Raw genomic sequence first — 27,819 nt, forward strand, 5'->3', positions numbered from 1 at the left:
CAAAACTAAAGTGCTTTCCCCGGCGTGCGAGCTGATTGCTAACAATGCCTACCTGGCAGTTTATTCCTCCTGGTGTTTTGATGCTGGATGGGGGGAACCCCTGCAGTGTCCTCCCGGGTTTCCGCCCGCCGTACAGCTCCCAGAGATGGCTTGGCACCTGCAGGCCCAGAGCCGCCCACGTGTACAGCTGCTCCTCCTGGGGGTTTGGGGAGGAACAGAGAAACCAGTGACGTTGAATATGGTGATTTGGCTTGGATCGTTAGCAGGCTGTCCGTGGAGCCTGTCAATTAAAGTGAAAAAATACCTGCTTGGGTACGATCGGAATGCAATTTATATAAAGGAAGTAAGAGTGGGAGTAGGGAAAGACTTGGTAGATAGTGCTTTGGAGACGATCGTAAATGCAATATATCATACCCCTTTAACTTATATAAGCTTGACATCTGCTATTCTATTTATATTTAATTCTAGTGCATTCGGCTGTATCTTTTTTCTTTTTTATGCTGCATTTGATTAAAGTTTGCACTCAGAAACAAATGATTGATTTTTCTGAAAAGTGGAAGGGAACATTATCAATCAAAACAAAACGGAAACCAGACCATTTTAACTTTACTTAATTTTTTTAACATTTGTAGATGGCAGTCCATATATCAAAAAAATATCTGATGTCATTATTTCTGAGGGGAAAAAAGGGTACATATTCACATTTTGCCTATTCTTATCACAGTCTATCATATATGCATTACTGTATTAAACCATTTGGCGGTGCATGCCCGATGGTTTACGGTGACGTGTTTTAAACTTTGGTTAACCAGCCAAAATCGAGCTGAATTAGGCTTCTCAAAAAGGGAATCATTCTATATTGTATTGATATCCCATTGATTATGGTATAAAGTCGATAGATCAACCCCCTGCGGCCAAAGGTTGTGTCACATCCCAACAGACTAGAGAATATTTACAAACTGTCTGAACAATGAGGAAGAAAACTGGACTATCCCAGGGAAATGGGGACAGCTGGTCACCCTATCCCACTAGTACTTGGTTAGTCACGTAATTCTTATGTTTAAGCAATTACTGAATTAACCAATCAGAGTATGGCACATGACACTGACAGAGGGGCAGGATGTCACGGAAGAAACTCTTGTTGCTTCAATGTTGGCAACAAGAGTCCTGTTCTAAACCAGAGTTATTCCTGCTAAAGGTTTAGTCTTATATCTTCAATTGGTTTTGTTGGATCTTTTACATAATTTATTTTCTCGCAACACAAATGTGGAAGTGCCACATCTGTACGGGAAAATAATAAATAACAAAAGTAAGTTAGTAACACTTAATAATAATGTAAATTATATGTGGAGGGAATTGCATGCAGATTTACTAAATATGAAAAGCCAGAAGCCACGGTTGTCAATGTTGACTATAACATTTACAATTGTCGGTTACTTTTTGTGAGCAGGGCTTAGCATCTGAGTGTCAGATGCTATTTGTTCCAGTGGAAGAGATGACCCGAGGGTGATGTTTTATTTTGTGGAGTCTCTGCCAGGACAAAACCTAACATTTAGCAGACCCCAGACAACCTAAGCTATCACCTTCACCCTCCCCCACTCAGAAAAACACAAAGTTCAGTCCAAAGTCCATGATGGCTAGGTATAAACTGGGACAGTGGAGGGGCTCTCTGACCCTGTAGTGGTGAACTCTCAGCAGGGTAAGAGCAGACTGAGCCCTAAGCACTCTTACATAACACACTGGGCAGATGGTCTGCACAGACAGACTGGGTGAGAAGAGCAAGAGCAAGACTAAGTGAGTATTTCAGGGTTTGTTATTATGGTAACCATGCATGGAAGTGCCTGGGTATGCATGTATCCACATGACTTTGTGTTTGCGCATGCAGTCAACATTTGATCATGTGCACAGCAGTAATGCAAGTACAAATGGTGTGTGTGTGTGTGTGTGTGTGTGTGTGTGTGTGTGTGTGTGTGTGTGTGTGTGTGTGTGTGTGTGTGTGTGTGTGTGTGTGTGTGTCAATCCCAGAAGAGTTATGTAACCATTGACTAAAGCCCATCTGTTTGGCTCGAAATCAGCTTAAATGGTCCAAAAATAATGTCCAGCACAGCCCTTTAAACACATTCAACACTAAAAATAGCTCAAGGGAATGAGATGATATCGACATCCTGCACGCAGATAGATCCTTAAATCGAATGCTATTACGCATATAAACAAGCTTTTTAAAATAGGTTATTCATTTCTCAATTAGGTATTAAGCAGAGCCCGACCGATGCTGGATTTTAAGGGCCGATTACGATATTAGGGAGTAAATAATTACCAATATCAATTTATCGATCAATATTCAAAATATAGATACCGGCCGTTATTCTATGTATATTGTTGGTATCCTGGGGCATTTCTTTCTGCTTACCCTGAAGCAATGCTTGGGCCAAAGCAACATCACGTTCAAATCATGAGATAAACTAAAGGAACCAATTAACAATTGTATATGGAGGACCTACTAACCTTCCCACACATGATTTAAAAGGGTTTGGAGTGTTTACCTAGATGTGCTCAGTTAAAGCAATTAGAGGTTCAACCACCACAGTAGAGGGTTTATAAAGAGGTGATTAAAAATATAAATCAAAATGATAAAATCAGCCAACCGATATATGGGTCGGGCTCTAGTATTAAGCGCACATCCAATCCCTCCTAAAGACCAGTTCAGCTATGCATGTAATAAAACCAGTGTACAGTACCTGGGAAATACTGCAAACAGGACATGCATGCATGGGATAATATCTCAACTACACATGTTGTTGTTGCAAAACAACTGCAACAGGAATTACATGCACAGGATGGGCTGCTTTACACAGGAACCCGGGATCGCTTTTATGTTCTAGTCGATGAGCGTTTTACAGGACAAGTGTACACCATCACCTCTGTGCTAACAAAATCATGTCGATCAATCGAGTTGTTATAAACTGTACTTCCTGGTAGCATGACAAAGACATGGCAGCGGTCAACACCTTCCCTAAATCCCATTAACGATCACACAGCTCTTACATTGAAGGCTGCCGCTGTCAGGGTGTCTTCAAAGTCGGCCGGCGGCTCTTGGACGGCCCCGTCGCTGAAGGGCTGCAGGAGGCCCAGGCCCAGCATGTGGAGGCACAGCTCTCTGGCCTCTTCCCCCGCAGACACGCCCTCTGCGTGGGGGCGCATCCTCTCCATGAGAGTCCGGCCTGCAGGGAGGCAGAGAGGCAGAGGCTTAAGGCTTCGTTATGGTTCCATGTCGACGCAACGCAAGGGGGTTTTACGGACTCATTACATCCTCGCAGAACCTCCTTGCGTCCACAGCAACGGCCTGTCGTGCGGCTCCCAAAAATTGTAACCTTGCGTCGAGACTGAGCAGCAATAAGGGCTATGATTGGTCCGCTATCTGAAACCCGACGTCAACCCGACGCAGAACCAAAGCAGGTTCACGACTGCGTCGAAGCAACTGCGTGGTAATTGCGTTGTGTCAACGTGGAACCATGATTAAGCCTTTAGAGGCAAGCCTCAGAGGGAGACGGACCAGAGTGAGGGACCAAAATAGAGACAGGGAGAGGGGACACAGTGTGGGGGGGGGGGGGGGGGGTAACTAGAGAGGAGACAGTGATACCATTAAATAACAGACAAACAAACACAAGGGGAGGGCAAAAGAGCAAGGGCAATACATAGGTCGTTACCACAATGAGACAGACAGACCAGACGGGCAGACAGACAGACAGACAAATCTCTCTTGTCTAAAGAGATCTGCTCCCTCTGTCTGAAGGGCAACAAATAGGCTGAATAGTCTTGTCAAACAAACTCAGTCTCTCCCGCCAATGCACATCAACCATCTCCAGGGCAGGGCCAGCATCATCACAATCTCGTGAGGAAGTCATGGCCTACTTAGCACACTAATGGATGTCCTCTTGTATTTATACATTTAGATGTCATTTTACAAACAAGATTAAACATGTCAATAATCAAACACATGCATTTGACAAGTTGTAGAGGTTGATAGTCAAACCCTGATGTTCCTCGCAGAGATGTGATAATGAAACACCTGCATGTGAAAGCGCTCTGCAGCATTTTAATGTTAAACAGGGATAAAAAAACGACACGTGGTAATTGCTTTGCCCTGTGGATTGACAAGATGCGACTAAAAATACATCAAACACAACCTCCTAATTGATCCACAAGACACTAGCCGTTCAACAATGAGCCTCTGCATTTGAGTTGCCCACAATACAGAACATAGTGAGTCACCCAGCTAGGCAATTATTCTAAACAATGAATCGGCTACTTTTCCATTCACCATCGAGGGTGAGAACGCTGCCTCAAAGGTCTGTTCACCTCAGGGGACCTGCTGAGGCAAACAAACCATTATGGCATAGAGCTAATGGATGCCATTATTGATGCTGCCTGTTAGAGAGGAGAGATATGCTATAAATGGTCACGTTTGAGATGCAGAAAACTGCAGAAATGCACACAAAAAACATGCAGGGCCTTCCACTTCCAAGAGGTAGACAAACTATTCACGCAGAACAATCATTCATACATACATACATACATACATACATACATACATACATACATACATACACATCATACATATATCTATATCTATAAATACATACATACACATGTATACAGTATATATATATATATATATATATATATATATATATATGAATACAGCTTGATTAAGTTGTATCATACTAAATGTATGTGTCGTACCATAACGTGAGTGCATACATTCTTGCTCGAATGGTGAATGCGAGCTATACTCTAGCAGTGGAATCGGACAGGACCGGGCGGCTCTAAAGAAGACCGGTCCATAGAGCTATTGTGGGGCGAGACCTCGACCCATTAGGCATGAGCTGAGGAAGCTTCCCTGAAAGAGGATCAGACAGTAAAAGCAGCCCATCCCCCGGCACTCTCCTGTGTAGATAGTATGACTTTGTACCACATACTGTAATGGACAAACAAGACGTCATCTCATAAGGGCAGAGGGAAGAATTGTGAAGGATAATAATTTATAATCTCATTGTTATAATCATGTTATAATCCGTGCTAGGACTTCAGGGGGGATATTTTGGGTTTTCTATTATCTTGACAGCAGAAGACAGCACAAGGGGAACCAGTATAAGCGGGAAAAACTTCAACTGGGAAACAGCAGGAGCTAGAAATGGAAAAGCTGTTGAAGCAAAAATAGCCCCTCTAACAAGTTTCTAGTGCAAATCACTGGGAGAAAACTGAGTGTGAAAGCAAAGACAAAGACAAAAAACTGTTGGTTCATGAGGATGTAAGATATGGTGCCAAAAACAGAAATGTGATGAATTCACAATCGTTTGTAGTATAAAGACAATTACATTTACATTCAGGGCATTTAGCAGACGCTAAATGTAAAGACCAACTCATTGCATTGAAATTAAGATTCCACCAAACATTAATAAAAAAAATGACTTCTGCCTGCATTACACTGCTTTTCCAAAAAAAGGTTTGGTGAAGCACTAGACCTCTCCTGGAACCGTCACCTTATCGTGGTGGAGAGGTTTGCGTGTCCCTGTGAACCTGAGAGCTGTGTTGTCGGGAGCCTTGTGCTCCTGGTAGGGTCTCTCATGGCAGAGTGGTCTCAGGTGAGGGGCCAGACTAAGAATGGTTCAAAAAACTCCAATGAAGAACGAAAAAAGAGGAGATGTGACCCGGCCCGGAGGAAGCCCGGGGCCCCCGTCTGGAGCCAGGCCCAGACGGAGGGCTCGATGGCGAGCGCCTGGTGGCCGGGTTTGCCACGGAGCCCGGTCGGGCACAGCCCGAACAAACTACGTGGCACCCCCCCTCTCTTCATCCCATGAGCCCACCACCTGTGGGAAGACCCGTTGGGGTCGGGTGCGCAGCCACATGGGTGGCAGCGAAGGTCAGGGGTCTCGACGGACCAGACCCGGGCGGCAGAAGCTGGCTCTGGGGACGTGGAACGTCACCTCGCTGTGGGGAAAGGAACCGGAGCTTGTGAGGGAGGTGGAGCGCTATCAGTTAGATCTGGTGGGGCTTACCTCCACGCACAGTCTCAGCTCTGGTACCGTACTCCTGGATAAGGGTTGGACTCTATTCTTCTCCGGAGTTGCCGAGGGCGTGAGGCGCCGGGCGGGTGTGGGGATACTCATAAATCCCCGGCTGAGCGCCGCGGTGTTGGAGTTTACCCCGGTAGACGAGAGGGTCGCCTCCCTGCGCCTAAGGGTTGTAGGGGGGAAAACTCTGACTGTTGTTTGTGCATATGCACCAAACAGCAGCTCAGAGTACTCGGCCTTCTTGGAGACCCTGAATGGAGTCCTGTATGGGGCTCCAGTAGGGGACTCCGTAGTTCTGCTGGGAGACTTCAACGCCCACGTGGGCAACGATGGAGACACCTGGAGAGGCGTGGTGGGGAGGAACGGCCTCCCTGATCTAAACCCGAGCGGTCGTTTGTTATTGGACTTCTGTGCTAGTCATGGATTATCCATAACAAACACCATGTTCGAACATAAGGGTGCTCATAAGTGTACCTGGTACCAGAGTACCCTAGGCCGAAGATCGATGATCGATTTCGTGATCGTGTCATCTGATCTGAGGCCGCATGTTTTGGACACTCGGGTAAAGAGAGGGGCGGAACTGTCAACCGACCACCATCTGGTTGTGAGTTGGATCAGGGAATGGGGGAAATTTCCGGATAGACCTGGTAAGCCCAAACGAGTAGTGCGGGTGAACTGGGAACGTCTGGAGGAGGCCCCCGTCCTAGGTATCTTCAACTCACACCTCCGGCGGAGCTTTTCTGGCATTCCTGTGGAGGTTGGGGGTATTGAGCCGGAGTGGGCGGTGTTCAAAGCCTCCATTGCTGAAGCTGCGGTGGCTAGCTGTGGCCTCAGGGTCTTAGGCTCCTCAAGGGGCGGTAACCCTCGGACACCGTGGTGGACACCGGTGGTCAGGGAAGCCGTCCGACTGAAGAAGGAGGCCTTCCGGGATATGATATCCTGGAGGACTCCTGACTCGGTTGCAGGGTACCGACAGGCTCGAAGGGCTGCAGCGGCTGCCGTGTCGGAGGCTAAGCAGCGGGTGTGGGAGAAGTTCGGAGAGGCCATGGAGAAGGACTTTCGGTCGGCACCAAAGTGTTTCTGGAAGACTATCCGGCACCTCAGGAGGGGGAAACGGGGAACCATCCAAGCTGTGTACAGTAAGGATGGGACTCTGTTGACCTCAACTGAGGAGGTCGTCGGACGTTGGAAGGAACACTTTGAGGAACTCCTGAATCCGAATAACACGCCCTCTATGTTGGAGGCAGAGCTCGAGGTTGATGGTGTTTCGTCGTCAATTTCCCTGGTGGAGGTCACTGAGGTAGTCAAACATCTCCGCAGTGGCAAAGCCCCAGGGATTGATGAGATCCAGCCAGAAATGCTAAAGGCTCTGGGTGTTGAGGGGCTGTCATGGTTGACACGCCTATTCAACATCGCGTGGGAGTCGGGTACAGTGCCAAAGGAGTGGCAAACCGGGGTGGTGGTTCCCCTGTTCAAAAAGGGGGACCAGAGAGTGTGTGCCAATTACCGGGGTATCACACTTCTCAGCCTCCCTGGTAAAGTCTACTCCAAGGTGCTGGAAAGGAGGGTTCGGCCGATCGTCGAACCTCAGATTGAAGAGGAACAATGCGGTTTTCGCCCCGGACGTGGAACTACGGACCAGCTCTTCACTCTCGCAAGGATCCTGGAGGGGGCCTGGGAGTATGCCCATCCGGTCTACATGTGTTTTGTGGATCTGGAGAAGGCGTATGACCGGGTCCCCCGGGAGAAACTGTGGGAGGTGCTGCGGGAGTATGGGGTAAGGGGGTCTATCCTCAGGGCCATCCAATCTTTGTACTCCCAAAGCGAGAGCTGTGTTCGTGTTCTCGGCAGCCAGTCAGTTTCGTTCTCAGTGGGTGCTGGTCTCCGCCAGGGCTGCGCCTTGTCACCAATCCTGTTTGTGATATACATGGACAGGATATCGAGGCGTAGTCGTGGTGGGGAGGGGTTGCAGTTCGGTGGTCTGAGGATCTCGTCACTGCTTTTTGCAGATGATGTGGTCCTCATTGGATCATCGGCCTGTGACCTTCAGCACTCACTGGATCGGCTGGCGGCCGAGTGTGAAGCGGCTGGGATGAGGATCAGCACCGCTAAATCTGAGGCCATGACTCTTAGCAGGAAACCGGTGGATTGCTTACTCCGGGTAGGAAATGAGTCCTTAGCCCAGGTGAAGGAGTTCAAGTACCTCGGGGTCTTGTTCGCGAGTGAGGGTACTATGGAGCGTGAGATTGGCCGGAGAATCGGAGCAGCGGGGGCGGTATTGCGTTCGCTTTACCGCACCGTTGTAACGAAAAGAGAGCTGAGCCGCAAGGCAAAGCTCTCGATCTACCGGTCGATCTTCGTTCCTATCCTCACCTATGGTCATGAGGGCTGGGTGATGACCGAAAGGACGAGATCGCGGGTACAAGCGGCCGAGATGAGTTTTCTCAGAAGGGTGGCTGGCGTCTCCCTTAGGGATAGGGTGAGAAGCTCAGCCATCCGTGAGGAACTCGGATTAGAGCCGCTGCTCCTTTACTTAGAAAGGAGTCAGCTGAGGTGGTTCGGGCATCTGGTAAGGATGCCCACTGGGCGCCTTCCTTGGGAGGTGTTTCAGGCACGTCCAGTGGGGAGGAGACCTCGGGGAAGACCCAGGACTAGGTGGAGAGATTATATCTCAACACTGGCCTGGGAACGCCTCGGGATCCCCCCGTCAGAGCTGGTCAATGTGGCCCGGGAAAGGGAAGTCTGGGGCCCCCTGCTTGAGCTGCTCCCCCCGCGACCCGACCCCGGATAAGCGGATGACGATGAGGATGAGGATAGACTTCAAAATAAATAATAGAACTGGGCTTAGCAGCAGCGCCCCACTATATTTAGAACAGAAATGTCAAATCACTTCTCGCAGTTTCCTTCGAGGGGGAAAAAGGCACACATGCAGACACGCACATGCACACACGCACACACACACACACACACACACACACACACACAATCAGTGTTTGGAAAATTGTCTTCTCCTGTGTATCACTCAGTCATTTGAAGCTTTTTTCCACTTTCTTGTGGAACACATAGTTGTGTGTGGTGTGACCAGGGCTACACAGTGAACGGATGAGAGTCACATGAAACATTGAACCGGTTAGTGTCAGTCAGTGAGTCGCTTGGACAACAACAAGACTTCAGCGTTGCGTAGGTAATGAAGCACTACTAGATGGTCCGAGGTAGAAGATGGAGATATCAGAGATAGCATCTACCCTAGAATGGTGGCTTCAGGAAACCCATTGTGAATTTTGTCATGTCATGTATTTAAACGTCACTTGTTGTGTGTAAAGGAGGGGGGGAGAGAGAGAGAACCCTGGGGTGAGGGAGAGAGAGAGAATGCTAGAGAGGGGTGAAGAGAGTGCTGGAGAGAGAGAGAGAGAGAGGAAGAGATGTGTGTGCAGCGCATAACATAGCTAGCTCTGGGCGATAAGTAATGCTATCAGCTGCTTTATGAGCACACATGCAGACAGTAGAGAGCAGCTGAGCTCCTGACACTGAGACCAACAGACACGAGGACAGACTAACATTGTGCTTTCATAAAGGCGGGTCTTTGTTTTCGGACGAAACATCACCATGAAGCCCCTCAAATGCTTTGTCTGCCGTTCCCGTGTTACTGTGAGACACGCACACACACACACACACACACACACACACACAGTATTCTGTCAAATCAGAAATTATTTTGCATTATAAAATTATTGGCAATGACACGGTTCGGTGGATAATTAGGGTTCAGCAATTTACATAATGATTTAGACTTTCAATCAAAGTTATAATGCAACAATGTCCTCGCATAATAGGCTCTTTATATTCTAATGCAATAGAGACGGGGGCACAATTTAAGTACTGAAATGCCTCTCTCCACTAGACACGGTACACTCCTAGTACATTCATCAACTCTTATGATTCGTATGATTTATTCATTAGATTAGGTTTGAGCATAAGGGCAACATAATGGCAGAGTCGATGAAAAACTAAATAGGGAGCAGCAGTATAACAGATCTGGATCTACAATGAAAGGAATGCGTGAAATTGCTTCAAGTACGCTACAAGTGAGTGGAAGAACTACTGAACTCACCAGAGAAGACGTCCAGGAAGGACCCTGTGGAACTGGAGCTCTTGTGGCGGCCATGCGCTCTCTTGGAACCCAGTGTCCAGTATGCCCCACTCGATTGATTCCTCTTGCCTGACCCCTCGTCCCCGTCCTGGCCGGATCTCAGCTCGTCCAGATCTCTGGACCAGTCCGTGGAGGCGCTGGGAGGCCCGGCCACGGAGCAGGACCTCTGCCGGCGGACCCTCAGACCCAGGTCGTGTCCTGCGACGGCGTCATGGCCGTCGTCCTCGGTCCTCCTGGGCACCTGGGGGCTTGTGAAGGGGGAGCTGACCGGGGAGGTGAGCTGCCGCGTGGTGGTCTTGACGTACGAAGGGTGGATGGGCGGATAGAGCTTGACCCCGGAGGCCACGGAGGACTTCCGTCTCCGAATGGCTCCAGGGGGGCTTCCCAGCGACATGGAATGGTGGCTCTTGCGTCGATCTAGAGACAGGAAGTCCTGCCTTCCCGGTTCCTCCTCTTCCCTGGTCAGAGTCAAGTCAAGGCTGCTTACGCTCTTGGGCGGTCCCATAAGTGCGCCAGTCGAGGGGGCTAAAAGTATATCGGGAAGGCACGTATCTACGTAGTGGGACGCTATGTCACCTGGTTCAATAAACACTGGGCTGAGGTCCTGGGAGCCCTCTGCGCTCTCAAAGGAGGTGTATACAGTTGTGTCAAGCAAACTGAAAGTGCTGTTTGTTTTTTGAAAGAGGCTGCCACTGATTATCTCTGTGTCTACAGCCAAGGTTGAGGAAGGGCCACACTCGCTAGGAGACCCTAGTTCGGAGGGGTCTCTTGAAAGGGATGGTCTCTTGGGGGTTGACTCGGTCTCCACTTGACCAATTTGGTCTTCAGCTTTTGTGTGACTGAGGGTAGCAGTTGGGTCTGCTTCTATACATGCGATTGGTAAAGGCGGAGACATCCACTCTGTTTCAGAAGCTGCGGGCCCCTTGGTCAACAGGTTTAGGTTGTCCCCCTTTGTTGCCCCAAAGTGCTGCTGTCTGATGGTCAGCTCGATGTCCAACAGGAGGTCCTCGTGATCCGCCACCGCCGAGTGGAAACTGTAAAGGTCGGGGTCCGAGGCAGAGCTCGTCTCCCTGTCGCCCTCGTCCACCATGGACCGATTTCTGTCCCCGGGAAAACTGTCATCTGAGATCGTGCTAATGTCATCGGTTGACAGACTTCTTTCCACATTGGCACCAAGGTCTGTTTTATCAATGGCGGTGGATCTGTTGATGTCAAAGGTTTCCTGCTTGGAGAGGCCCTTTGCCTTGGAGAAGCTCTTTCTGATCCGCATGCTGGAAAACACAGAACCCTTAGACTCTTTTTTTTTAGAAACATCCTCTGCCCCAGCTCCTTTGCTCGCGTTGCTCAGGGGTTTCTTCGGTTTTTTTTCCTCCACCTTGCCATCAGCTCCCCTGTCTCCATCGCAGGCTGGATCCCCATCGCCGGGACCTCCTGCCTTCTTATGCTTCGCCTCCTGGTTCCCCATATTCCTGAGGAGGCGCACTCCTTTTGCGATCAGGCCATGCTGCGGGGTACGAGCCTGGGCAGAGCTGACCCCCACTTGGGCAGCGACTAACAACGCAGATCCTCTCCTGATGAAGCTCTGCCTCCTACGTCCTACCACGGGAGCCTGAGAGGCGGATGCTGCTGCCGCTGCTGCCGCCTCTGCCTCTACCGCTGCTGACGAGAGGTGGAGACTGGCGCCGGCAGTCACGGTCTCACTACCCCTCAACGCTCCATCTCCCTCCCTCCCCGGCTTAGCCACGCTCGCTCGCTCATCCTTGCTCTCTCGCTGCCCCTCCCGCTTCGGCCGATCAGCGGTCTTGCATAACGGGCTGCTGGTGGAGCGCGCCAGGCGAGGATGCTGCGGTTGCCCTGCCCCCCCCTGGTCGCCAGGAGGCTGGGGCCACTGCTGTCGCGACGAATCCTGCTCTAGGATGTGTGGCTGCTGTGGCACGGGGAGCAGCTGTGCATAGTGCTGTTGTCTGTGGAGGAGGTCGGACATGCTGCTCTTTCTCCTGCCTCTGAACGTGGTGGTGAAGAAGCTCTCTTTGAGGAAGGGCACCTGTGTCTCCACCGTCTTGATGCTCTGCATGATGGCCTGTGGTCTTTGTCAGGTTCACTGGACGGGCTATAATTAGAGGAGGTAATGGGGAAGGCATTGATTAATGGTTGTTTATACTTTGACCTAATAAAGGGGAGAGCAGAGAGGAGTAGATGTTACAGATTCATTAAAAATACATTGGTTTTCCAGGATTTGATAAGGCATTTAGTATTCTGTTTAGCTTTCCCTTTTTTCTTTTACTGATTAAATGACAAGCTATGCCTAATTGTCAACTAAACATAACAAATATCGGTTCGGTACTCTGTGGTTGTGTGTGCTTGTGTATGTGTGCGAGGCCTCTGCCCTCGCTGGCCTCTCGATTTTTCTCTCTGTCTTTAATGACTGAGAGAAACAAGTTAAAGTTCAAAACAACCCTTAACCCTGCTTGTTTAATGTCTAAAAAAGCTAATTTACCCTTGAGATTCACTATTTTTCTAGTTGGTGAAATGTGGATGAGACATTTACAAAGCAGACAATCCAGATGTTAAAAGGTTTGCATACCTAACCTCCTATAGGCTGGTATGGTTCAACGGACGGTCAACACACTGACCACTCATTAGGCTTTGCTGACCTTTGTGTAAATGCGTGGTCAGGTTCTCCTTAAACGTGCCTAGTAAATACTGGGTAACACTATGACTTAGGCCTGAGCAATGACCAGCCACAGTTCAATAGGCTACACCTTTTCATCAATAAACCCTTTTTACAGGACAAACACAGGGGTCGCTCATAATGGGTCTGCCCCAGGGGTAGACTAAACAACACACTGATCAGACCCTCTTCTCAGACTAAATAAAACACTGAGCATGGACCCTCTCTCAGACTAAACAACACACTGACCACGGAACCTCTTCCCAGACTAAACAAAACACTGACCAGAACCTCTTCTCAGACTTAACAACACACTGACCAGACTTTCTTCTCAGACTAAACAAAACACCGAGTATTGACCCTCTGTCAGACTAAACAACACACTGACCATGGACCCTCTTCTCAGACTAAACCCACTGACCATGGAACCTCTTCTCAGACACGACGCTGAAGTTGGCATCCGATTCGCAGCATCCGATTCGGCTTGAAAACCACTTAGAATTTTCAAATCGGTCCTGATTGAAAACCACTACACCTAGACTCTTCAAATCTGGACTACATTATCACAGTGAGGCTATACATTATGTAAAACATAGTTTCAGATTTGTGAAACCTTTACCCTATTTGTGAAAATGCAATACAGACTTATTTTAATGCTTTTTAGGGGTCCAGACCGCATTGCATTTTCACAAATAGGGTAAAGGTTTCACAAATCTGAAACTATGTTTTACATAATGTATAGCCTCACTGTGATAATTTAGTCTAGATTTGAAGAGTCTAGGTGTAGTGGTTTTCAATCAGGACCCGTTCTAATGCAGTCTGGACCCCTAAAAAGCATTAAAATGAGCCTTTATTGCATTTTCACAAATAGAAAAAAGGTTTCACAAATCTGTAACTATGTTTATTATAATGTATAGCCTCACTGTGATAATCTAGTCCAGATTTGAAGAGTCTAGGTGTAGTGGTTTTCAATCAGGACCGCTTTAAAGTGCACCAGCCGCTGAATCGGATGCCAACTTCAGCGTCGTTTCTCAGACTAAACACACTGAACACCTCCTCTCAGACCGTTCATGGTAATGCAGGTGTAGCCCCGTAACTTTGGTCGTTTACACACCTGAATGCGGAAGATATGGTCCGGTTCAGAAGTGAAGTTAATTTGTTGTTTTTCATTTGGTTCGGTGTGCGTTCACAGCAGCCTTGCCCAGCGAACCAAATTAAACGATAGAAACATGTCACGCTGTTGAACGAGTTGCTCGTCTAATGAAAATTAAATCCGAGGGAAACTCAGAACGTTCCCTGCTGAGGGCAATAGTACGGAAGCCGAGAACTACGGAAGCCGAGAACGGCCATCGATTTTTTTTTTTTTATGCACTGTTATCTCGTGATAACGACTTATTATCTCGTTTTCTCGATATAACAAAGGTCGTTTTCTCGTGATAACGAATTAATTATCTCGTTTTCTCGATATAACAAAGGTCGTTTTCTCGTGATAACGAAATAATTATCTCGTTTTCTCGATATAACAAAGGTCGTTTTCTCGTGATAACGAATTAATTATCTCGTTATCTCGATATAACAGACAGACTTTTGGCGCTGGTTAATGTGATCGTGCTGATTTCAGCCTACGAGAGCTTCCACTGTCTGATCCAGGTGTGTCCCAGGGAGGTGAAAATGGCAGATCACATTATTGATCAACGCATCAGGACCTACTTCAACCAAGGTCTAACACAGGCAGAAATTGCATTGTGCCTTTCTGTAAGAGATGGCTTTCAGATTAGTCCTCGAGTCCTATCTCGTTATCACGAGAAAACGAAGGGGAAAAAATATCTCGTTATCACGAGAAAACGATCTTTGTTATATCGAGATAACGAGATAATAAGTCGTTATCACGAGATAACAGTGCATAAAAAAATAAAATAATCGATGGCCGTTCTCGGCTTCCGTACTATAGTAATAATGCAGCAACAACTTTGTGCGCTGTTGGGTTCTTTCGTCTTGGTTTTAATGGTGTTCCTAAAAACCTTTTGGGTGAGAACGTGATCCGAGCCATACTGGAAGCGAACCAAGAAATTGCGCAACATCGAGTCAAGTTGGGCCATGAGGCAATTAAAGTAAGGTGACCAGATTTATTGATTATTATCAAGGTTGGGTAGGCTATATATTTTACTGTGGTAAATAGCCTACATTCCCTGTGGTTTACTTTGATGAGTATTAAGCTTAAATTAGTAAACCAGCCCAAAAATTATCCAAATTAGCTACTCTAATAGGCTACTGAATATTTATATATAGAGGGTTTTCACCGACGTCAAGTCTTGGGCAGTAACCCGGATGCGCGGCCATGTTGGAGGCACTCGATGTAAACACTGCGCTGTAATGCATGTAAACTCTGCGCTAGATAAACGAAAACGCTGCGATGGATAAAGGTCATAAACCCAAGAAAAGCTCGTCAAAAGGCGTTATAGATGCAAAGGCATAAAGGGAAGGACTTGGACCGGGCGAAAAAGCACGATATTTGAGGAAGTTAGATTTGATTGGTGGTGCAGATCCCTACGAGTTGGCTCCCTCGTCTTGGATCAATGACGACCCGGAGAGTCTTCCGTCTGTTTGTTATCCTGACATCGTCAACTACCTGGTTTTCTCGCCAAGCCCATACACAGCGGAAGACCTTAAAGCGTACAAAAGTTTGGAGGCCTATAACCAGATGGTGTGTGGATGGGTGAGGGAGATTCAATACCAAGTCATCGACGACAGATGTGTTGCGAAGGCCAAAGTAAGTAATGCAATAATGTCTTTAATCAACCTAACCATAACTGTATGATATCATTGCAATACCCAAGGTGTAGCCAGGTGATTCTCAACCGTTTTTCATTTCACAGACCACAGTCTAGATTGCTATGTACAATGTACACTATCAACTTTATTTATAGTGCATTTATCACTATCAGAGTTTATAACCTCTGGGGGCCTGTGTGGCCACATTGTGAACAAGTGATGCAGATAAGCCTAACTGTTATTCATTTTTTTAAAGTGAAACGGTGAGAAACTATTTTGTTATTCTTACTTATTTGGTTGTCATGTCTTTTATTCAGGTTCTCCATTCTCAATCAATCCGAGAAACACCCCTGGATAATCGCTGAGAAGTCTGGTCGGATACTTGGAGCCCACTGCACGTGTATGGCTGGCCTCGGAGAGACGTGCACACATGTTGCTGCATTATTGTTTCTCATAGAAGAAACAGTGAAGTTGAGGGACTCAAAGACAGTGACGCAAGAGAAGGCGTATTGGCTGTTACCTACTGCACTGTCTAAGGTGGAATACAGGGAATGCCGGAAGATTGACTTCACTGTAACCAAGAGGTCTCAAGTAAAAGAGCTGGCAGGATGAAATGTGCTGCTCTTGGACAGCCACTTGAGGACCCAAGTGATACTTCCACTTCTTCTACTGTTACAGTTGGGAAACCGCAACAGCCAACCAGTGATGAACTGTCATCATTATTCAGTGCTCTTAGCGCGACTGGATCAAAGTCTGCTATTTTGTCCCTGATTGAGCCTTACTCTGACAGTTTTGTTCCAAAATCAATTGGAGAAAATTTACCTCTTGTGTTGACGGAATTGCGAAAAGACGAAGCAGTTCACATGGACTATAGTGAGCTATTGTCCACATGCAAAGATGTTGAAATTTCTGTTTCAGGGGAGCAAGCAAAGGCAGTTGAGGCCGCTACGAGGGATCAAGCTTCCTCTAAACTGTGGTTTAGATTTCGCGCTGGTCGAATCACAGCATCTAAAATGAAAACTGCATGTTGCACTGATCCAAAACAGCCAGCTCAGAGCTTAATCAAAAGTGTATGCTATCCTGAGTCATACAGATTCACATCAAAAGCCACTACCTGGGGGATGTAATCATGAGAAATTTGCACGTGATATGTTTATAGATGTACATAAGGAATCTCATGAAAATGTTAAAGTACACGACACAGGTTTTTTCATAAATCCAAGTGTGCCATTCTTGGGTGCTTCTCCCGATGGCCTTGTTTCTTGTGATTGTTGTGGTGTCAGTGTAATTGAAGTGAAATGTCCATTCTGTGTGAAAAGTGACATGTTGGACAGTTTATCCTATTTGGAGAAGGACAGTGAAGGGAAACTGACACTTAACCGAAACCACCAGTATTTCTACCAGGTGCAAACTCAACTTGGGGTGTGCAAACTGGAATCTGCCTATTTAGTTGTTTGGACAGAAAAGGATTTGCATGTTGAGTGCATTTTATGTGATGAAGAGTTTTGGGACACAATATGCCAGAAAAGCAAGAATATTTCTGACACAGCCATTATGCCAGAGTTAGTTGGCAAGTTTTACACAAGGCTTTCATCTACCATGGCCAATGTGTCCTCGCAACCTGGAGTATCTACCTCGGCTGAATCACATGGCTCTGATTGTGCTGCAACGAAAACGCTGCGATGGATGGACGGAAGAAGCTACTCAATGATGAAGTAGGCCTAGCCTATATATTCCGTCCGAATCGCTTCCGTAAGTTTACCTTGGATTTTCGAGGCGTTTGTTTTCATGTTTAGTTAACAACTTCCGGTGTGAACGCTTACCAAATAAAAATGTAAAGTCAACCGAACTACGTAGTAGTTTCACCAGCGTTGTCAAGGCGTGTTATCGGTGTAGGCTACCTCTCTGACCAGGGGTCGGACCCAGAGTTAGTGTTTTGGCGCACCTTTTTTCTTTCCCTGATCCCAATCCTCATCTCATTAGCCAACGTCCAGGTCAAACAAAAACTAAATGCAGCTAGCCAGTGTGGCAGACAATCGGCGAGCTCTTATTATATTTGAATTTGCATACGTGCCTGACCCATGGACCTGTCTGGCCCTGCTCAGAGCCATTATCGCTGGTCATTCATATGGATTTCGATCGACCTGGCCCCCGTCGGACCAATCACAACCATCTATCAAAAAGGGGCGGGTTTAATAGATGACAATAAAGAGATGTCACGCCAAATTTGTAGCGGGTGCCAAATTTGTACCGGGCACGTCATCCATACGCAATCCATTCCAAACCTGCCTGGCAACAGATGATCGCGTCGAATGACGTGAAAGGTTCACGAACATTCGCGAACCTTCTATCTAGCGATCCGTTATCTGTATTGTGCTATTTCGTCCTTGACCTGCTTTAAACACTCAGTTTACTTGCTTAATTTGATTAAACAATTAAATACAATACAAATATAAAGTAAAAACAAGTGTTATCTAGCGATCCGTTTTCTGTATTATGTTATTTCGTCTTTGGCAACATGAGCGCAACTGTTTTTTGAAACCCGCTTTAAACACTCGGTTTACACTCAGTTTACTAGCACTCAGTTTATTTAGCTAATTTACTAGCTAAATTTGATTAAACAATTAAATACAATACAAATGTAAAGTAAAAACAAGTGCTATCTAGCGATCCGTTAACTGTATTATGTTATTCCGTCTTTGGCAACATGAGCGCAAATGTTTTTTGAAACGTACAAGGCAACGGACAACCCTCACGTAATCAGCTGTCCGTTGCCTGGCAACGGACAGCTGATGACGTGCCCGGTACAAATTTGGCACCCGGTACAAATTTGGCACCCGTTACAAATTTGGCACCCGGTACAAATTTGGCGTGACAGCGCCGTTGAGGCCTTTTCATAATCAACCAAGATGGTTGCTAATGATGTGTCACACGTTTCGTGGCTGTGATTGGTTGTAGGTCTATCCAATTCCAGAGGTACTTTGGTCTGCGCCCATGGTCTGCGCCCGTTGATAACGCCCCTCGGAAATCGAAAACCATAAATGCATTTTCGAATTGGTCCAGTGACGTCAGGGAAAAATTGAAAGGAATTGAGCAAAGATAGAGATGCAGCTGTCTTTATTTATCAAAAGGTCTTCACTGTGACTTTGGCATCAGCGGAAACACAGGGTGATCATATGCTACAAATATAATGCGCTATGACAAATATTTATTTAATCTGATGCCCATCACAGAATAATGTTGTGCTGTTAGGTTGTTATATATATATATATATATATATATATATGAACGCGGGGGTGTGTGTGTATAAATATGCGTTTTTATTTTTGGCTTTAACCATACAATTCGTATACCTAACACACCATCACCCCACCCTTATATCCCATATTCTTAGTAACATTTTCCTTGAAAACGTTCCTTGTTGAGTAGCTCTTCTCATTTTGTTTGTGAGTTTGCTAATACCGACTTCCAACACTCCCATTTGTCTGGATTAATGCGTGAATGTAGACTAACCGCATATTTATAAAATACCCCATCCCATTTTCTATTGGATTTTTCTAATTCAACAAGTGATTGTATTAAGCTATATGAATTACATTACAAACCTTATAAAAAACATGAAACATTATGAAAGTTCCTGTAAATAAACAGTTCTTTGAGAGTTTAAAGAAGTTGACTAAGTGTATATTATATAGCAACACCTTTCAGAGATCAATTATTAAAACAGCCTCTAATGAAATAATCAGAAAAGTAAAACACCATACAACTACAATCATTATAAGACTTTACACAAGATAATTTATCTCCCACATCTAAAATATAAAAGTAAGTTAAAGCACAGCATGACTTGCCTGCATAGCAGATTCTCTTCAGCTGGTCTTTCTCAGCGTTGACCAAAAAATGAAGACAAGACAAACAAGTGCTTGTTGTCCCCTGATGTCTCCTCTGCTCAGCAAACGGTCACATGAAACTGTGTAGCTCCCATCATGTGGTTGGTCCGACTGGGAGGTTCTTATCAGAAGGTTCTGTAAGCTACTGTAAGTCATACGAAATCTCACACAACGACCTGAAGGTCATGATTATAGCAGGAAGGGAGACATGCGACTGACTTGAAATCGAGTGAGTCAAATAATTCCTTGAAATGACAGTTCTCCCTCATATGTCAAATTCTGTGTGTGTGTGTGTGTGTGTGTGTGTGTGTGTGTGTGTGTGTGTGTGTGTGTGTGTGTGTGTGTGTGTGTGTGTGTGTTTGTGAGTGCTGTGTGTGGAGGCATACAACGTGATACATAGGAGATGGTAATTGATAAATACAATAGATTATTTCACTCTAATTGGGGTTTAAAACAGTGATGACATCATGTAAGACAAGGATGGATATGTTTTTATATTTTGTCAATAAATCACATGTTTATTGACTCATATTAACTGCATACTTGAAATGTAACAAATACAAAAAAAGTTTTTCGGTGTTCATTAATTTAGGTAGTTCACATGGCCAATGTTTAAAAGAACAAAACTCGAATATTGATGAAGAATGCATAACACTTTAGTACATTGCATGGGGAAACAGCTAAAATATCCATACATTTACAGACACTTATCATTATTTCTTATCATTTCAATGCACACTCCTTCTTGCTCTCAGTACCTACAAAGTCCACAATGATACATTACCATCCAACTGCAGCCCTTCCTCTGTATCCTAATTCCTACAATCCTGTATTGTTTTTCTATACCACACCTGTGTACAATATGAATAGATTGGAAAAATAAAAACATGCTGCTAAAGGTAAAAAGAAAAATGAAAACTAAAAAATTATAGTCAAAATCAAACTTTTATTTAAATGTTGTGTGGTAAAATAAAGTAGAGCAGTTACGTTAATTGGCAACTTTACGTTTACCTTGTGACTGCTGTTAGCCCCATTCATAAGCAAATAAACAAAAGCCAGGCAATACAAACTCAAAGAGAAATGGGAAATCAGTTCATTGGCAATACACCTTAATTAATATATTTGAGAAGAAAAGACCCCAAGTCACATGAAGTAGTGGTTAAATAATTCTAATAAATTCTATCTATAATTAAATAATCATAGCTTCCAAAGATAACCTGGACATATCACACATCGCGTGATATCAGTAACATCTCAATATTTATTTATAATGCCAAGTAGATTGAATCTTGAAATAAAAAAATACATTCTGTCCACAAGGAATTTATGAGGTGTGTAATTTAATAATCTGGAAATTTGGAAGTCTTTTGTGCCTTTTTTGGTTTGCAGATTCACTAGTCTCTGCATGGTTTTCACACGCCACTAGATGTCGCTATTGCTCTACCTACTAAAGAGGGGACGGATGTATTTTTTTTATTTATACTGGGATTTTTTGAACAATCGATAAATAAATCATGTTGCCATAAAATTATGTATTTTCTTGTACAACCATTGTGTCACAATATCTTAATGTACACACACAGCATATCACCATCATCATTGTATACGTTTTACTTTAAAAACATAAAAACCCCAACCACATGAAACAAAAATGAGCTACTTGATGCACATATTATTGTCTCCACCAAGTCAATCACGACACTCACATTAAACAGCACAGAAGCGTCTCTTTGACTGTGGTGCCACACAACATATTCACTATTCTGTCAGCAGAACACTGGCTCGAAAAAACTAGATCCAAAGATTGATTACACAAAAAATAACAGATCTCTTGTCAACTCGAAAAAAAAAACACAGTTTCATAACCATTGGTATTCCATAAAGCACAAGAAAAACTATATTAAGGTAGAAAGGCAATGTACAGAACAGAGTTGAATAAAAACATCCACCAACCACATTTGAAAGTCAAATGTACAATGGAATAACTATCGACCATGAATCCTCCTTTTGCCATGAATGACATCTGATAAACGTTTAGCTCCAATGACTCTGCCCTTCATAGATCTATTGTGATAACTACTATAGAGAAAATGGTAAAAATGTGTCTCCCTTTTCTCAAAAAGGTATAATTTCCCTAGGTTTCAATTGCACTTCAATATTTCTTCTGTGATGCATCTAAAAGCCCTTTTTCATCATTTTCAATTCAGTCCATTCTGTCAAGCTGCACTTGTGTAGAATTGTAAGAGCCTCCCCTCCCCCCCACACACACACAAACAAACAAACGCATACACCACACTCAACCCTCCATCTGTGGAACTCACCTTTAATAAAAAACCCACTGAGCACATCCCAGCATGAACATTCAGCTGCATACGTCAACGTCCCTGGGCCCCACCAATGGGGCTTTTACTCTGAAAAGAGCAGTCCTGGGTGAACCACAGGGGGAGGCTCCTGCGGAGAAACCGTTAGCGGCAAAGCTGCACAGAAAACAAACAATAACCACATCACGCCTTTTTTTTGTTGTTGTTTTCTTCAAGCTTCCTCTCCCATTGGTCCATGGCCCATTATCACCTACATTCAACCAAACACTGAGGCTCCAACGGCCCCCTCCTACGTGGAGTCCCGTGGGATCTTCCTGTGGAACACCACCGACTGTCTCTGCTGGAACTGCTGCTTCCTGCGCTTCTTCTTGTCCCAGCGGCAGAGCAGGATCATCTTGAAGGTGGTGCGGAAGGTCTTGTTGCACAGCGCGTAGCACATGGGGTTGACCGTGCTGTTGACGTAGCAAAGCCAGTAGCCCACCGCCCACAGCTTCGGCGGGATGCAGTTGTTGCAGAAGGCGTTCACCAGAACCATGATGTTGTACGGCGTCCACGTGATGATGAAGGCGAAGAGGATGGCGCTGAGCGTCTGCGCCGCCTTCTTCTCCTTCACCAGGGACATGCGCTTGCGCTTGGTGATCTGAGTCCGGGCGCGGGAAGCAAAGCGCTTGGCCAGAGCCGCCTCCTTGAAGGTGATGGGCGCCGAGGGGGACTTCATGAGGGCGGTGCCGGCGGAGGAGTCGGCGGTGCCGTCGATGGACGCCGTTGGGTGACCGGCGAAGGAACTCGCTTTGGCGGTGGTTTGGACAGAAGGCATAGACTGCGGCCTGTGCGAGGGGAAACAGGGGGTGAAGCTGTTGTTGGCTCCGGCCGGGGTGGTGGCGGCCGTGGAGTTGGCGGTGGTGTTTGCGGTGGTGGTGGTGGTAGTGGTGCTGGCGGAGCCGGGCGAGACGCCGCCGTCCCGGCCGGCCTCCCCGCCCCTCAGCGCGTCCTCCTCTGAGGCCTCGTCCAGGTCCTCGCACGAGGTCAGCTGGGAGTTGACGATGGCCTTCATCCCGGGGATGTTGAGCACGATGGAGAAGATGGCGTGGCCCTTGGGGATCATCTCCCTGCCACTGCAGTCCTCGTCGTCCGAGGAGCCCGAGTGCTCCGCGGACACCGCCGCCTCGTTGTTGTTCCAGCTGTCGCTGCTGCTCTGATCCGGGTCGCCCTCCCCCGCCCGGGTGCTGCCGGGCCTTCCCGGTCGTACCCCGGACGACCAGCAGTTCAAGCAGCCGATCAGAGCGCGGCAGCAGCTCTTCTTCTGAGACGAGCGGGTCAGCTCGTAGCTGCTGCAGCTTCTGGAGCTCCCCGTCTGGTGCTGGATGAAGCGGGACCTCCTTTCCCTGCCGCTGCTCCGGGACACAGCACCCCCACCACCACCACTGGCGGCAGCACCCCCTCCACCCCCTCCTCCTCCTCCTCCTCCTCCTCCCGACTGTCCTCGAGTCCCGGAGCCCATGAGCCCGGCCAGCTCTCGGGAGCGGTTCTGGGTCTCCAGGTAAATCCTCCAGTACAGCACGCTCATGATGGTCACCGGCAGGTAAAAGGCAGCCACTGCCGTGCAGAAGGTGATGATGGGCTCAGAGAAGAACTGAATGTAGCACTCGTTGGACGGAACCGTCCGCTCCCCGACAAAGTACTGCCACAGCAGGATGGCGGGCGCCCAGAGCACCAGCGACACGAACCAGGCCAGGCCGATCATCAGCACGGCCCGCTTGGTGGTGCGCTTGGCCCGGTAGGTCAGCGGCCGTGTCACGGAGAAGTAGCGGTCGAAGCTGATGACCAGCAGGTTCATGACCGAGGCGTTGCTGGCCACGTAGTCGATGGCCAGCCACAGGTCGCAGGCCCAGTTCCCCATGGACCACTTGCCCATGACCAGGTACGCAGTGTACAGGTTCATGGAGATGACCCCGATGATGAGGTCGGCCACCGCCAGGCTGAGCAGGAAGTAGTTGTTGACCGTCTTCAGCTGGCGGTTGACCTTGAAGGACAGCACCACCAGGACGTTGCCGATGATGGTGATGAGCGACAGCAGGCTGGTGAGCAGCACGATGAACATCACCTGCCACACCGGGTAGGCCAGGAACGGCTCGTAGCCGGGCGAGGCCGTCCCGTTGGGGTCGTCCGAGCTGAGGTTGAAGAGATCCCCGCGGAATGAGGCGTTGTCATCCAGGGCGGTCAGGGGAAGCAGAGGCCAGGGGTCTCCGCTTTCTCCTCTTTGGTGCAAAGCATTGGATTCTGGGTAGGCACCTCCGCCAGGGTGAGACGTGATGAGAGTCAGGAAAATGCCAGGGTCTGTGCTGTTGGAGCTCATCGTTAGGTCCTGGCATATTCTGGGGAGAGAGAGAGACAGAGGTGGTGAGGCGGAGAGAGAGATGGTGAGAGAGAGATAACGAGAGATTATAAGAGAGAGAGAGTAACGGAGAAAAAGAGCAACAAGGAGAAAAATTAACTGAATAAACGAGTCACAATGTAATCTTACAGTTGAACTGTTTCAACTAATCACATAACCCATTCGATTGGCGAATTGGATTTTTTTCTTTCATTCCCTTCTAATCAGATTAAAACTAAACCATTATGGGATGAACTACCCGGCAGGAACAAATGAGAAAATGTAGCAGAATATCAACTATTGAAACAGCTTGACTAAAACAGAAAAGATCAGGAACTTGTAACTTTAAATCATACACTCGTCTGTAATACTAAAAGTTGATGTGCTCCTGATTATTCCACCATCAAAGGAATGACGTTTGTGGATGTTGTAGATGTAGTGCAGTTTAATCACATCCATTCAAACACCAGTGACAAGGTTTTTAATTTTTTTTTATGATGTTGGGATGCCATTGCTTTCTTCCACCGAGTGTTTAATAGCAGCTCCCTGACTGTGCACACGTGCGTCTGTCTATTATTTCTGTTATGTTCCCGAATTCCAATCTGCTATCATCTGTTTCACTATCACTGTCTCCTCCGCTTTGCTCCTTGGTTATAAATGAAAGCCAATAATGATCAACAAGTTTGAATTTGCTGTTTTAAGACTGAAGATTGGCTTGAATCGGGACAGTAACAGAGGAATTAATTCCCGCTTTGAATTTAAGGATCAGCATCCATAGTTTGCATGTAAAGATAGCTAACGTTAAGCATCTTAGTGGATTCTTTTTTTAAGCATTTTGCTTTCTTGTTTTTAAATAAAAGTAATACAATGCACGCGTCTGAATCCTGATTCCTAATGACTAGGAACATGAGTAGCTTATTAGGGCTTTTATGCTGTCAACACACAGGGAGGAGGGGAGAGAGAGGAAGACAGAGAGAGAGAGGTGACTAATAGAGGACGGTAGAAGAGGAGCTTGTGATCAGAGGGCATATGTAGACTGAAGATGATGGCTAGCTAATTGCAAGGAGGAAACAATCTTGTTCTCTAATTCTAGCCTGTCCAAAAAGCTCTCGCTTCATTCAGAATATAAATTCGCTCTTGAATAATGGTAATCGTTTGGTTTTTATTGAGTCGAAAGTTCACTAGATGAGAAACAGGTCCAAGGAGAACTATTATTTGAGTCATCTGGTATTTCAAATACCTAACATAACCAGGAGGATATATAGGTCGGTGATAAACAAAAGCAGTTATATCTGAAAGAATTCTGAAAGCGAATATGTTCATGGAAATTTGGAGCATGAACACCAAGCGTTAAAAGTGTGTTCAACGAAATTGCATAACTTTGTATTCGTCAAATATCAGGTCCCAATTGTTAACACAGCATTACATAAATTATAAGATTAAAAACAATACATTTTCTAAAATTTCATACAAACAGATTAGGACGCAAACAAATGCAGAACATAAAAGTTAATTATTTGGAACGACTAAAAAAGGGAAGGCCTGGAGATTCCTCTAATGGAACGGATGGTTGTTAGTTTGATTCCCAGGACTCACACTCACATGAGCAGGTGGGCGCCTTGTGTTGGTTGAATCCCATACGATGCAGCCTAAACTAAATGACAATGTGCTTGACACCCCTAGCTAATTAGCAACAGTTTTGCATGGGTTTGAGGGCCGAAGTGCAGCCTAACGACAGCAGGAGTCTCCGCGAGGAGCCTATCCCTTAAGGAGCGAGGGAACAGCCACCATCTGTATTCATGGTTCATTTATACCATCTGCAGTTATAACCGATACAACCTCAATTTCAGGATAACTCATCCCTCCCAAAGTATTGCTAACATGATTGCCTGCTGCACCCTCCTCGTCTTAATGCATGATGATGGTTTCACACCAAAATAATGTGTTAATGTGTGTTTTATTGTTATATAATAAAAATCTAACACCAGCACGCACACACACACACACACACACAGTTTCAGACCTCCCACAGTGCAGTTAAAGGGCCCGAGTGGCCCCCAGCCACTGAGTCATCTCTGACAGAGAGAAAGAGAGTGACATAGAGAGAGGGAGAGAGTGAGAGAGTGACATATAAAGAGAAAGGGAGATTAAGAGATGTTCCTACTGTAAGGTGGTATAAGGAGTGCATCAGAGACCCCGGACACGCACACACACACAAACTAGTAATGCACACAATGCTCTTTTTGCACGTACTCAAAGAGCATGAAAAGGAGGCATATGCCGTCACAGAGAATTCTCACACACGACATACGTAAATGCACACACACACACACACACACACACACACACACACACACACACACACACACACACACACACACACACACACACACACACACACACACACACACACACACACACGCACACCTTGTTCCATTTATACACAAACTCAATAGCAAAATGGACACCAAGAAAACTACAAGAAGACAAATGCAAACACAAAGTGAAAGCAGATCAGAATAATGGCTCGGCGCGAGCCAAAACCATAGAACTCAGTGATAAACAACATTCTTAACATCCCCCCCCCTCCACTACAGTAAACACTCTCTCCGTTTCAGCACGTCGTGAGGCACATTCCACTGCAGCGGTAACGGGACACGCACGGCCGGTAAAGCGCTCAGCGTTGGAAGGTGTCTGTGTAAAGCCGTCCACAAGGCCCTGGGTGGGAAGTTATGAAGGGAGGGAGGTGTGGGTGTATAATGGATCTGTTTTTGTTTGTTTGCGTGTCTGTAAATGATTGTAAGTGTGTGTGTGTGTGTGTGTGTGTGGTTGTGTGTTTGTGTGTGTTTACGTGTGCGTGCATCTGTGTGTTTAAAGATTTTATCGGGTTTGTTTGTACCCATTTTCATTAACAATGGCTTGAGGACAGATATTGGGGGTACAACGGAGGGAAAGGCCTACGCGTGGTTATTCCTGTGAAATGAATGAATCAAAGTTGGAGAAGATAACAGCCTAGGGTGCAATACAAAGAATTCTCTGTGTCATGGGTGGTCTGCATAATTCTTTGATGAGTGGTTACATTCACATCATCATCATCTCACCATCTCTTTCTCTCGCTCTCTCTCTCTCTCTCTCCCTCCCTATCCCTTTCGCTCTCTCCCTCTCTCTCTAGCTCTCTCAAAGCCCCTCTGGACCTTGGGGTCTCCATCTAAGACACCAGCATTTAATGTACGACAGAATGTTTTCGGATCAGATTTGTTCAACCGACATTTAGAGAATCCCTTTTGTCCCAGCAGGCGATGAACATTGCCTCCATCTAGATCTCCATCAAAATGAATGCATGACTAATGCTGGCCAAAACTAGTGGATCACAAGATTAAGAACAAGCTGCAGAAGGGTAAACATCATAACTCTCGCTTTCAAACTAACTTGGCAATTAGTAGAAAAACGAAAACAATCAATAATTCAGAGGTTTTTTATTTTGGATGTTTGTCGGATGCTACATATGTGGTCCATCTTCGATCGCCAACTCTTTCAAAACATCAATAAATTGCAGCATTGATAAGT

At 46.3% G+C, this 27,819-nt stretch overlaps 2 protein-coding genes across 3 annotated transcripts in view; both read right to left on the reverse strand.

The window, feature by feature from the left end:
* Positions 1 to 19,935, reverse strand: part of fmn2a (formin 2a) — a 48,346-nt gene extending 28,411 nt beyond the window's left edge. The window contains exons 1-4 of one of the 2 annotated variants that reach the window (XM_030378976.1): positions 19,519 to 19,935; positions 10,186 to 12,334; positions 3,046 to 3,221; positions 53 to 196 (exon numbers count right to left, since the gene is read on the reverse strand). In XM_030378976.1, the coding sequence (XP_030234836.1) occupies positions 53 to 196; positions 3,046 to 3,221; positions 10,186 to 12,298 (2,433 nt within the window). In that variant the 5' untranslated portion in view covers positions 12,299 to 12,334; positions 19,519 to 19,935. Of the gene's footprint in view, positions 1 to 52; positions 197 to 3,045; positions 3,222 to 10,185; positions 12,335 to 14,009; positions 14,213 to 19,518 lie in introns of those variants that run through there. The other variant, XM_030378977.1, reaches the window with a different exon arrangement.
* A 92-nt stretch (positions 19,936 to 20,027) lies between these two features.
* The window catches only part of chrm3a (cholinergic receptor, muscarinic 3a), a 74,293-nt gene continuing 66,501 nt past the window's right edge, over positions 20,028 to 27,819 (reverse strand). The window contains exon 3 of the mRNA XM_030378988.1: positions 20,028 to 24,253. Coding sequence (XP_030234848.1) covers positions 22,168 to 24,234 — 2,067 coding nt within the window. The 5' untranslated portion in view covers positions 24,235 to 24,253 and the 3' untranslated portion in view covers positions 20,028 to 22,167. The remainder of the gene's footprint in view (positions 24,254 to 27,819) is intronic.

The sequence above is a fragment of the Gadus morhua genome, chromosome 15, assembly GCF_902167405.1.
Source record: "Gadus morhua chromosome 15, gadMor3.0, whole genome shotgun sequence".
NCBI classification, from domain to species: Eukaryota; Metazoa; Chordata; class Actinopteri; order Gadiformes; family Gadidae; genus Gadus; species Gadus morhua.